This window comes from Anoplophora glabripennis, unplaced genomic scaffold, assembly GCF_000390285.2.
Source record: "Anoplophora glabripennis isolate ALB-LARVAE unplaced genomic scaffold, Agla_2.0 scaffold821, whole genome shotgun sequence".
Lineage (NCBI taxonomy): Eukaryota > Metazoa > Arthropoda > Insecta > Coleoptera > Cerambycidae > Anoplophora > Anoplophora glabripennis.
Window position 1 is genome coordinate 165,901 of NW_019417059.1, and position 13,372 is coordinate 179,272.

At 33.6% G+C, this 13,372-nt stretch overlaps 1 protein-coding gene across 1 annotated transcript; it reads left to right on the top strand.

The window, feature by feature from the left end:
* Positions 1-9,374: 9,374 nt before the first annotated feature.
* Positions 9,375-10,300, top strand: LOC108909911 (putative nuclease HARBI1). The gene is made up of 3 exons (XM_018714380.1): positions 9,375-9,432; positions 9,551-9,815; positions 9,989-10,300. Exons 1-3 carry the CDS (start codon positions 9,395-9,397, stop codon positions 10,145-10,147), a joined length of 462 nt encoding a protein of 153 aa, XP_018569896.1. The 5' UTR covers positions 9,375-9,394; the 3' UTR covers positions 10,148-10,300.
* Positions 10,301-13,372: the final 3,072 nt, after the last annotated feature.

A 13,372-nucleotide genomic window follows, 5' to 3' on the forward strand; every position in this document is an offset into this window, starting at 1 on the left:
TTCTAGGATAATAAAAATAAATAATGTGAGGTAGGGGTTCAGATATCCTAACCATCAATGGTTTGTCAGTAACCTATACTAGTTTTTCTATCTTCACACAACTTTAATGATAATAGTAAGTAATGACAAGACAAAGTATTTATTTTATGTCAAACGAACGTGGCATCGCCATCTTCTCTGTGTTGGGTATTTCTTACAATAAGCATTATTTTATGAAATTTTTAATGATTTTCACTTGCTACACAGCCCTCCAAAACCACAAACTTCAAATGCGTGTAAAAAAACGATCACTGAACTAAAAAAAAACCATGAGGGTTTTGTTATGGAGAGCGTCAACTTTCATTTTCTTTTGGTTTCATCCCATTCCGATTCCGAAAGTTCAATTTTGTGCCACAGTGTTACATCTCGGATGAAAAAAATGGATTAATAAATATGGTTTAAAAATGTAAATTTTATTGTAGTAGTCAGCTTTAATTGTCACATAAATATCTAGATATGTTAAGTGTTTTTTGGTACCTATTGTAGGTGAGAAAAATTGTACAAAACAAATTACAATAAATGTTGAAATATCTTTGTTTTATTTGAAAATTTTTTATAATATAACAATTTTGTTTAGGGTAGGTAATATTATAATGTAAAAACTGTAGCGTTAATATTTTATATTACAGTTTTGAATGAAACGCAATGGAAATAATCTCCAGAGAATAATTGGAATATATATATATATATCTAACATTCCTGAGTATACGAAGAATGAAACTGGTACCTGATTAAATTTCCCGAAATCGAGTTACTCTAATATATATATACATAATTGTGCTTGTTTAAACACTTTTCTTTGTTATAAAATAGAATATTTTGTTTATTTTTTAGCCATAACTTAATAGTTTTATGGATTATTTAGAAGAAATTTACTTATTGGGTACACCATAAGCAAATGTAATGTTTTAACTAAAGCTCTGGTTGAAAGTAAATATTTGGATTTTGCCGTAACATAAAAAAATGTAGATCCTTAAATGGGACTTAAAAAAGTTTATCTGCTTCTTCATATACTGTGTAACATGATATTATATATTTTGTCAGAAAAATTTATTAGAAGCGTTTTCATGATAGTTTCATTGCTAATAAAGTTATGTACGTATAATTTTTTTTTTCTTCAATTATTTTAATTATCCCAAATGTGTTTTAATTATAGGATATTTAAAGGTAAAGGATTTTTTTTTAATTAATTATATACATTGTATTATAAAACTGAATATTTAGAATAAATTTTTAATCCTTTGAATCATAGTGAAGGGTAGCGAAATTAGGTACTTTGTATTTAAAATTGCAATTGGTAAAAAAATTGCTAGTTTTTTTTTGACTGTTAGTTTTGATATTATCATATACCTGGAGTAGTTTTGTATAGGATGGTTTAATATTTTATTGCTTGTATTTTTAATTATTATTATAATTGACAGATTTACTTATTTGGTTTATATTTAAGTTAAATTATTTAATTGTTTTCATTAAGGAGGGATATTCAATATAATTATATAATGTGATACATCACATATTATATACATACATACGGTAAATGTAAAAATAAGAAGAAACTGGTTCAAACAGTAATAATTTATTAATATGAAATCTATGATGGTAAATTATTTTTGATTTTTATTCATTAATTCTAAAACTCTTAAGTTTGCCACCGCTATAGTCTGGTTAGACTTAGCGATGGCATATAAGATATTTCCATTGTGGTGCCTGTAAGAAAATAAATTATAAATAGTTATATTTATACTTTAAATTTTTTTTAGTTGGTTACTTTGAATAATTTTGCAAGATGATTCTCTAACTGAAAAATTTCTAGAAGAAAAGTTGTAAGGTTTTAAGGGGATCATACAATAATTAAACATTATATAATGTATATAATTAGTATGTATATATTAGTTGGTAGTATACAGGGTGTTTCTAAAATAGGGTTCCAAACTTCTGCGGCGCGGCGATGCGCTGCTTAATAGTCGGCGGCGGTTTAATGCGACACAGATTCCACGGGTCGCTGAGTTCCGGTTCGGTTAGATCTCTAGAATCCTAAATGTGTCGGTATAGCCGGTCATTACGAATAAAGTAATCCAGGAATGCCTCGGGACACTTTTCGACCTTTTTGAGCCGGTACCAAGAACACGCTGGTGCTCCCTCTAATGCACATAGTTCGGCGGCACATAGTTCGACGGCACCTTCGGTGGAAGAATCGGATAGGGGTTGGCGAGATAGCGCATCAGCTACCCGGTTCAAAGCTCCTCTGCGGTACGGGATATCGAAGTCATATTGTTGTAGATATATGCTCCATCTTGCTAAACAGCCGGACGGACTTTTAACGGAGTGAAGCCAACGGAGTGACTGGTGGTCGGTGATGACGGTAAAACGGTAGCCTTCCAGGTATGGCCTCATTTTTTCAATTCCCCACACGATGGCTACACATTCCTTTTCGGTGGTGGAATAATTTTTCTCGGTATTGTTGAGGGTGCGGCTAGCATATGCCACAACATATTCGGCTCCCTCAACATTTTGGGTCAGGGCCACCCCTAGGCCAATGTCGGAAGCATCGGTCTGTAGACGCAACGGTATGTCAAAATCGGGACAGTTTAATGTCGGGGTTTCGGTGAGACACTTCTTCAAAGCTGTAAAATCTTGCTCTTGCTCTTCAGTCCATTTCCACCGGTGATTCTTCTTGAGAAGTCGTGTCAGTGGAGCGACTACTTCGGAAAATGACGGTACAAACCTACGATACGAGGAGGCTGTACCTAAGAAACGNACAGCTAAACTTCAGATACTATATTAACAACAAATTACTTGTTTAGAAATTAATTATTCTTTCACTTCATTTGCACTAACAAAACAGTTATGACTTCTTGACTGTTTGTTAACTTAATGTAGATGTTACTGTATAACCATGTATGCCATGTATGCCTTAATAAGTAATTCTCTGGGACCTGGCACAAAACGCGACTAGCTGCTGACAGTATACATACTACTCATATATAACTAGACCGGCCAAAGAGAGAAAGTAGTGATAATAATTTAGATAATTTAGACTTAATTTTGAATTTGGATTGTTTTTATAATAGATTGTCGGGCGCCATCCGCGTTCGCGGAACCTGGATAATTTCTCCCGTACATTTCATACTAATACTTTACTTTTCCTCGCTAGCTCAGCGTTTATTCAAGAAAGAATGTTTGGTTGCAATTGTAGGGCGACTTAAATTACGTGTTGTAATAACTCGGGTAATAGTAAAAGCAGAAAAAACAGAAAACTCGGTCCTGGCTCTGGCTGGTTCGTAGAAGAATCACACAGACAAACTCACCTCTTAGCAGGCTCACGACGGCAGCATACGTCGACACACTTTGCTTGAAGGATTGGGCTGATGAATACACGTAAGTATGGGTGAATGCAAGATCTTTCCAGCAGTAACTCGGTCTTTTACTTTATAGGGGTCCACCAAGACGGAGGCTCTTGGCGCGACGAAGAGTGTAACGAATATTAACAATAAAAAGTGACTTTGACACGGTTGGGTTTTGATTGATTTCTTTGACAGTTCCTTTCGTTGCAACTACGATTTTTTTAGGCATTCTCGGAGCGCCGTGGTATTAACAGCTGTACCTAAGAAACGGCGGACATCTCGGACGTGTTTCGGGGTTGAAAACTTCTGTATTGCTTCCACCTTCTCTGGATCGGTGCGGATTCCCTCAGCGGTTACTAAGTGGCCTAAATACTTCAGTGATTTCCGACACAACTGGCATTTGTCCGGATTTAATTGCAGATTGCAAGTTCGGACTTTATCGCATACATCCCCAATGCTGGAGTTTCTAACGGCTCTCCGGGTGGAATGTATATGCGGCTGGAAATACGGAGACTGTTCGGTATCGGGGTTGGAAGAAGCAGATGTGTTGGGTTGATTTTTCCCTGTCTTGGGATAACCCTCTCGGAAAAATGTCACTAATCTTTTCCTTAGTGTCGGTAACGTCCCCTTCGTTGTTAAAGAAAATTTTCCCAGCTCTCTAATTAGCTCGTCTTTCTTGAGCGTATAAATCCAGCTCACTTTTGCTGGCTGCGGTTCGTCGTTACTGGAGTCGGCGGATCTTTCAGGTCTTCCTGGGGGTGGCAGGTTATTGCGGCCGGTAACGGATGGCATTCTAATAGCTTACTGCAATCCAGCCAGACGTTTCAATAAAATAAAGTCGGTATCGGTAGATAGGGATAACCTATCTCGGAAACGGTGGCTCGGATTGCATTAAAACTATCAGAAATCTATCTATCGGTTGTGCACCTCTGGTTTACTTAAAAATGAGGGGTCATTTGCTATGTTCCCCCCAAATCCTAACTCCGGGAAAATCCGGGTAAAATGTCAAAACCAGTGTACGTGTTCTATTTGCACTCTGGGTATGAAATAATGGTCAGGTTTACTATAAATCCCTTTTTCTAGTGATTTATCGGTTATATCTCGGATCGGTTCGGAACTGGTGGCAATCGATTATTTACCCTCGAAAACTATGAAAATGACGCCCTATATGCCCCCACGGTATTCAGGAAAGCTTCGGGTAAACTCGGCAAAAATCGGCAATTTCCGGTTAGCGGTGGCAAATCCTTTTGGCAAATCGGGGATAGTCAAAATTGGGTTTTTGTCTCTAACTTTATACAGTCAAGTTATTATTGCTAGCTTAGTACTTTCGGAACAGGTTTAAACCAAATTGGGTAGAATTGACACTTTTCGGTTTTTTATTACTCTAGGTGTTATCGGTTCAGAATTATTATTATCCTGTTATTAATAAACGAGAAAACTACTCTGCTTTAATTCGGTTTACTTTGAAAAAGAAAACATCATTTTCCTTGATTCTGGATTGCGGAAAAATAACACCCTGTATATGTAAAACAGATACAAACTCTTTAATTTACTAGTTATTAAACAACAGTAAACAACGGTCTAAAAGAAAACTACGGTCTCTACTCGGGCGCCAAATTTTGTGACGCACTTATCATCGGTTCTCTCTCTATGGATCGGTCGGTGTTAATTTTTATTACTTTTAACTATGGTGTGTGCATCCCCTGTAATTTAATTTTTCGGAAAGGTCTTCTATTCCTCGGACTGGACTCTAAACGGTAAAATTAGTTAGTAATTTATATATTCGGTTTAATCTCGGGCGCCAGTTTCCCTATATTTTACGTGGGAGAAACTCCACGTAACCCTTACCCTCGGTTTAGAAGTTTTGGAAATTTATCTATTAAATTTTGACTTACTAATGACGCTTCGGAACCTGTATCTATTAATATTTTTAAATTATTATTTTGAAATTTAGCTGCTATGTAAATTAATTTATTATATTCATTTATGATAATGTTTTCATCAAGTTTTATTAATTCTCGGGGATGTTCATAGTTACAAGTGTTGTCGTGTTCGGTGTTTGACTTGCACATTAGTGAAAATTTTGTCGTTGATCATGTGTGTCGTTTTCAGGTCTGTATGGAGGATCTCTATCTACTGATACCGTCTCTCTCCTGCTTTGTACTGCGTCCTGTACTGACTCTCGTCCTGCAGACCTGGTTTCCCGTCTCACCTGCTGAAAATTTACCTGCCTCCTAGTATTTTGTGTACGGTCCTGATTATAATTGTTATTGTCGTTTGCATTGTATCTGTTATATTGTGTTTCGTTGATAATTGTTATTATTGTATGAGTTTGTGTTATCGGTCCTGTAGTTGCGATTGTAATAATTGTTGTTAGCATTTGCATTATTATTGTCTAAAATTTCTATTATCATAATAATTTCGATTATAATTTTTTGAATTATTGTAATTATAGTTTCGATTATTTTGAGAAAGTCTAGTATTATTCGTATCATTGTTTTGCCATCGTCTTAGTTCATTATCGTTTCTAAAATTATTGTTATTTGAATTATTATTATGCCGAAAATTGTTTGAATTTCTAGAATTAAATGTTTGATATCTATTATTATTTTGATTATATCTATAGCTATTGTTTTCATATGAATTACTTGAATTTTGAAAATTTCTTGTCATGTTTCTATTCTTTTTAAATAATTGTATAATTGTTCCATTGTCTTAACATTTTGTATAGCAATTGTTTCCGCTATTTCTGGTTTGAACTGTCTTGAGATATATGACACAATTTCAGTTTCAGACATTTTTGGCGTTAAATACTGTGCCGTAGAAAATAATTGTAATGTATAGTTCGTATAACTATTCGATAGTTTGTCATTAAATTTGCCAAAATATAATTTTTCCCCTATAATTGACTGTGCTATTTCACCCCAAAAATGTTCAATGAATCGTCGTTCAAATTGTTCCATGTTTGTTAGTTCATTTTCCACTCCGTTGAACCATACCAATGCCTCTGCTTCCATATTTTCCCTAATTACTTCCTTTATTTCCTCCATTTCCATTAGATGTCTAGTACTCTTCTTTATCGATTTCAGGAATACTTCCGGATGTAGTTTGTTTATCCTCCCATTAAATTTGTGTATTTTGCTTTCTCCTTGGCATACCATTCTTGTCGATGTTCCCGCTTCTCTTATTCTTTTCAACTCATTCTTCATCTCTTCAATCTGTTCTGTTGTGTTGTTTCTTGTGCTTTCCCATTCTTCTCTGTTGTAATTGATACCTATGTTGACTTCCTGTTGTATGTCCTGCGTATTCTTGTTTGTTTTTCTTTCCACCACTTGTATTTGTCTGTCCTGTTGTATTATGTTTTGTTCAGTGTCTGCCGTTCTCTTTTCTATTGTCTCTATCTTTTCTTCCGCTTTCTTCAAGTCTTTCTGTAATTCTTCTTTCCATACTAAACATTCTCTTCTTATTTCTTCTTTTATTTTCTCTACTTTTTTGTCTAGTAGTGTTATGATTGTTTTCATGTCTTCTTTGCGCCCTTCTTTGATCGTTTGCACGTCTTCCTTTCGTAATTCCTCCAATCTCTGCATGTCCTCCTTTCTTCCTTCTTTGATAGTTGCCATCATCTCTCTCATCATGTCTTGCCATGTCGTCGCTTCTCTGCTTGTTTCGCTGATCTGTTCTTCCGTCCTGCTTTCTTCTTCAGATTCTTCTCCCACTTGTTTTCCGCTTCTTAGATCCATTTTCTTGTTTTGTGTGTTCTTCTTTTTAAATCTTGTTTCTTCTTTGTTGAACCTTTTACTTATTTCTGGGGTTTATACAGAGCCTTTACGTTGGTCGCCATTATTGTTATATGCTGTTAATTTGGAAGATTATTAAATTTTGACTTTAATTTTGATTTGCTCCTTTCGACTCGAATTTGTTACACTTACTTTTATTTTACTTTTCTATCTCGGCTAATTCTCAGGTTGGGCACAAGTTTCTCTTTATCTCAGTGTCGGTTCAAACTCCCAAAAAAAAACCGTTGCATACAATTGGTTAACATTTATTTTTATGCAAACTCAAGAATTAAAAATGAAAAACCTTTCCCTTTTTACACATTAAATGATTGTCACAGTTACCTTGATATTTGAATTTCATCATCTATAAACGTTTTATTATCTGAAACATTCTAGTACTGTGGAAATGTAAACCTGGTTGCTGACTTATAAAGTTATCAAATATTTTATAGAAATACTTTTTAGACTACATTTTTTTTTAACTTACGCCTCCACAATATAGATGGCCTCACTTTCACTCATCTTTACAGATCTATGCTTGAAAAAGGAATATTTTCCTGCATTATCTACTGCAAAATCTTAACCTAAGAAAATAAATACACTGTTCTATTCTAAATGATGCAATTGAACACAATTTTAATTCTATCTATAAGTGGAATGAGTTTATATGAGCTCTCTTTACGGTACGTATTTGCTTTAAGTCGTTCAGATCTGATTTTGTTATATTTTACCTTGAAAATATGAATTCATATTACTTTAATTAATGTTTATAATGAACCTTTTTTATTTCTCACTTATATCCTAGTTTTTCGTAGGTTTTCCCTCCGTTCTGTTGGTGTGGGGATGAAGTTTTGGCTTGAAATTCTTTCCACGTTGTACCTTGTGATGAATTTGGGTAGATTTTTCTTTCCCACGATGTCTTTTGGTCCTTGGACTTCAGGTATGTCTTTCTCGATGTATTCTTGCTATATATTCTTCAATAATTTCCTTTTTTCTAGCTTTTGTCAAAATTTCTCATGGAGTCTCTCTGGATCTTATTTGTTGGCTGCTTTCATCGTAACCGGCCTTTTTTTTTCTTTTTTTACATGGGCTGCTTTTCCGTATGAAGTTCTTTTAAGGTCCGTCCACATGAATAGTACTTATGTCACCTTCACTCATTCTCTTTCACTTTGTGTTTCTGTTTCTTCCACTCACTTCTTATCTAAGGCGGCGTTCCGTAAGTTAATCAGGATAACCGGTGGGTAACAGAGTGGTTTGAATTCGGTTACAGTTTGGTTACTGTAAAAAGCGGTTATTTAGAAACGCTTTGGTTCGCTTCGCTGGACAGTGTTTGTTGAAGATTGGATTTGAGGTTATACGTATAACCAGTATAACCTATTTTAGAATTATTTCTTTAGTTCTAATATTATTGTGTTTTTGAATGACCAGCAGCTTTGTTTTGTCTTGTAACTTATAAAATGGATATTACGCGAATGCTGCTCGCCTATTTTATGAATTACTACTGGATGATAGTTCCAGTTCAAACAGTGAAGATGAAGAAGTAAAAGGCCCTTTAGATATTTTTTAACATTTTTTTTATTACAGACACTAGAATTAACCCTAAACTCGCCCCAGTCTAGTGGGTACTTTTCTTTGTGTCTGCCTACACAAATAATATTCTAGTGCATGTGTGTTACGGTTATGTCGTTTACAATCTGTAAATCTTAAGATATAGTACTTGTGGGGTGCCTTCGGGTGTGGACTGTATTTTGTTTTTTTTTATTACAATGCTCCCCACTAATGATTTTTCTCTTGTCGCAAAACAATCCAATGAAATTAAGCACAATTGCATAGTTCACTATTTATTAACTTCCTATAAGTTGTACATTACATTAGAACGTAACAAGTGACTCAACCTTTTACATATTTACGTGCTAGACAACATAATACTACTGTCCGCGCTTCTCTCCCTTCCTCCTTGAGAGGGGGGGCCTGGCTGTCATGCGCAATAACCCAACAGTACCTGTGACATCATTTTAAATAACATTTACTTCATTTTTATAGAAAAATGACCCCGTGTGGAGCAATATATAGATAGAAGATGCTGTGGCCAGATATACCGAAGTTGAGTTTCAACAAAATTTTCGATTGAATCAAGGCACATTCAATGTTGTTCTTGAAATAATAAAAAATTAAATTTCATCAAAGACAGTAGAGAATGGTCGCCCTACTGTGCCATCTAAAACACAACTGTTAATGGCTCTCTGGTATTTAGGTACTCCTGATTCTTACAGGTATGGGTAAAAAATACTCTAGATTATTTCAAGATTATTAAAAAAATATTATTATACACAAATTTTTCGACTGTCAAAAAAATAAAAATATGTGAAACATTGTCAATATTTTTTATAGATCTGTTTGTGGACGTTTCGACTTGGGTAAGGCTACAGGTTTAAGAGCAACAAGAAGAATTGTTAAAGCTTTATTTGAATTGGGACCGACATTTATTAAATGGCCCAATGGTGAATATGCTAATGAAATAAAAGAAGAATTCCTTCGCCAGGATTTTCCAGATACAATCGGCTGTATTGATGGATGTCATATTTCTATTCCATTACCAAAAGAGCATGGGCAGTCGTATATAAATAGAAAGGGATTTTCTAGTTTGGTCTTACAAGTATGTTGCATTAATATTACTTTTTCTATAATTATTATTTATATAACTTATTACAATGTATGCATATCATAACATAATATAATTTTTATAACACAATAATTCATAATGACAACATAATTTTCAAAATATTATCACATTAATAAAACAATCAAATGCACAATATTTTATTTTAGGTAGTATGTGATCACAAATTAAAATTTACTCACGTATATGCTGGTGAACCTGGTCCCTCACATGATGCTAGGATATTTAAGAATAGTGACCTATATCAGAAAATGATGAATGATCCACAAGAGATGTGGATCATTCATCAGAAAATAGCCATCTGGTAGGCGATAGCGCATACCCTTGTTTCCCTCAAATCATGACACCTTATCGTGATAATGGGCATATGACTTTGCGGCAAAGAAATTATAACTACAAATTGTCAAAAGTACGAAGCAATGTTGAAAGAAGTTTGGCTTTACTAAAACAACGATGTCGATGCCTAAAATATTTAGATATGCAAAGACTGGATTGGGCGCCTAAATACATTGTGGCATGTGCAGTGTTGAACAATATCTGTATTATGCACAATGATAATTTACAAGACATTGAAGTCGATATCAATGATTAGACCAAGGTTTCATTAGATTCAATGGAGTTTTAAGACCAATACAAGGAGAACAAAAAAGGAATCAAATATGTGCATTAATGTGGATATGTGATTATTAATAATATTTTGTAGTTGTTTAACAAGGAATAAAATTTTTCAATTTGAGATTGTTAGTTTTAATTTTTTATGCAGATTATGTAGGTAATAAATAAGCATTTAATAAAACAACATTTTAATACTCAGAAAGATACAAAAACAAATAATTTTTATATGCATATAGTGTGTCCCCGTATAGGTGAAACCACTCTTCTAAATGATATAAAATTTTAGGTTTGAAATATACCCTTCTGGGATTCAGCTCCCCTATTTTTTGAAAATATGCCATGTTTTCAAATTCGTAAAATCGAATAGAAAAATCTGATTTCTACTCTAGTAAAGTGGCATTTTTAAGAGATATGGCAAAATTTTTATTAAGAAAAGTTTCACAGAATAAGAAAGTGAGTGTATACAAAATTTGAGAGCCATAGGTCTTCTTTGACTTTTTACCGATTTAAGATTTGTATCGGTACCAAAACGCCGTTCTGTATGATATACATCAAAATGTTACTAAGAAAAAATGTTCGTAATGGAGAACTGAGTAAGCCTACAAAATTTCAATATCTAGCCTACTTTGAGTTGATGATAGAAAAACATCAAAATGAAAAACATGGCAAATTTTGTTTATAAATAAATAAATAAGCAGTGCTCAATACTAGAAGGCCATATTTCAAATCTAAAATTTCTTGTCATTTACAAGAGTCGTTTCACCTATCTGGGGACGCACTGTATATTTTACATTTATATAAAACTAATATTATTGTGCCCTCATAACATTTTTCAATGGTTAAGGAAAAGGAAAGAACATTATTCTTGTTAGAAATAAACGTGGGATTGCACTATGACCAGTATTAAACCTAACAAGAAAAAACAAATGGGTAGAAAAAAAATGATCACATTCTTAAATGTAAGATAACTGTGTCAATTGACATCTAGGAAAATAGAGATCTGAAATATTTGAATATTTGGTAACATCACAAAGTCCATGGGGCGAACACAACTAAAATATATAGAACTCTTCGGCACTTCCGGTTATACTGAAAGTCGACACCAATGTTGTGATTTTTAAATGGTTAAATTTAAATTATTCTATGGAAAATTTTAGAATCACTTTATGTAACATTTTCCATATAGCCAGGAGTTATCGATTTTACAATATTAATTTATTAATATCCCCCTATAAGGAATATTATAGAAAGCGACTAAAATTTTCCGTAGAATTGAAAAGTACAATAATACACAGGATGTCCCATTTAAAACAATCAAGTTCCAGTATCACCAGAGTTACTGAAGATTTCTAGATATTTTAGTTGTATTCACGCCAGACTTTAGCCACGTTGCAAAATGTTCAAATATGTATTTAAGTTCAATATTTTCCCAAATTACAATTGATGCAGTTATTTCTGGTGAGATACCCAGTATAGTTTATTTTTTTCTGAAGAAACATTTTCTTTTAACCACTCAAACAGCTCCTGCTTAAATCGCATGTTTTCGTTATGTCTTCTTTGTTTATTTTCTTCCCGTTCTCTAGGGCTTAAAATATTCTTTTTACATTTTTTTTTATTTTACCTCTGCATTGTCAACGGAATCATCAGAGTCTGTTACAAGACTTCTTTTTCTGAAAATGCCACTAGAGCTCGCTGTTGCCAGTGGCTCATAACGGGAATCCTTTGCATAAATGTCATTAAAATCCTCAAAAAACTCCCAATATACAGGCCTATTTCCAGTTTTCTTTTGTAATAATGTTTCGCTTATACTTCCCCACACTTTTTTTTTGTTATATATTGGTGAATAGAATTTCTCTCTATGTTGCTTATAAGCAATTTAATTTTGTTACTGGTCCAAACCTCTTGGCCATGAGAGTTTGTATTTTCTGTTAAAGACTTTCGCCCCAATTTTATTGGTGTCAAACTTTGCTCTGTATTCTTTTCTGGGTACAATTTTTGATTTTGGACTTTATCATTATAGCCTTCTGGATAAGCTACATTTCTTTCAAAATCAATAGCTATATTATTGTAGTATTTAAAACAGATGTGAGTTTCTAGTAAACCATTTTCCAAAATCTCTTAAGTTTCCAATTATAATGTTGCAAATACTGCAAGTTAAAATATTGTCCTAAAAAAATATATTTAAAATAAACAACCATTACACATAATAAGTAATATTTACCTCGTGTTCCATTTGAAGGCAGTTTACAAAAAAACGCTCCTGTTTACCTCTTATATGTATTTTTTGTTTATGTATCCATGTATCCCATGTGATCATAACCACAAAATATTGTCAAAAATGTCAAAATATCAAAAGAAACCGCAATTACCAATTCCAACTAGATCGGTAGTTCTGGTTGACAGTTGTTACCGATTTCTTCAGGAACCGCGTTTCATAACCTAACCAAATTTCAGGAATCGGAAGAAACCGTAAAAACCAAGAACGGAACGGAACGCCACCTAATTCTTCCTATTTACAAAATTTCTTAAACTAACAATAATGTTCTTTTTTTTTCTTTTTTTAACTTTTAACTGTTACTATCATTTATTTATCTTTTGCCTAAATCCGGGTTTTGTCTCATGTCATGTAGATTTGCCTTTAATTTTGACAACTACTGTCACCTTAATTTGTAGTTTCTTATATTTAATACTATTTTAGTTTTCAATAAATATTTTTCATTTCTCTTTTTTCGTCTTCTCTATTTATGTGTCTCTAAGGGCCGGTACTTTCAGTCTAGATTAGATAAATATAAACCTCGGTTAAACTTTAACCCTTCGTTTCGGTTACTTTCAAACACTGTCAACCATTAACCAGGAGTTAAAGTGGGCGTGTCCGTAGTTAAATTTAATCGGAGCATCTATCCGCGATTACCGCCTGA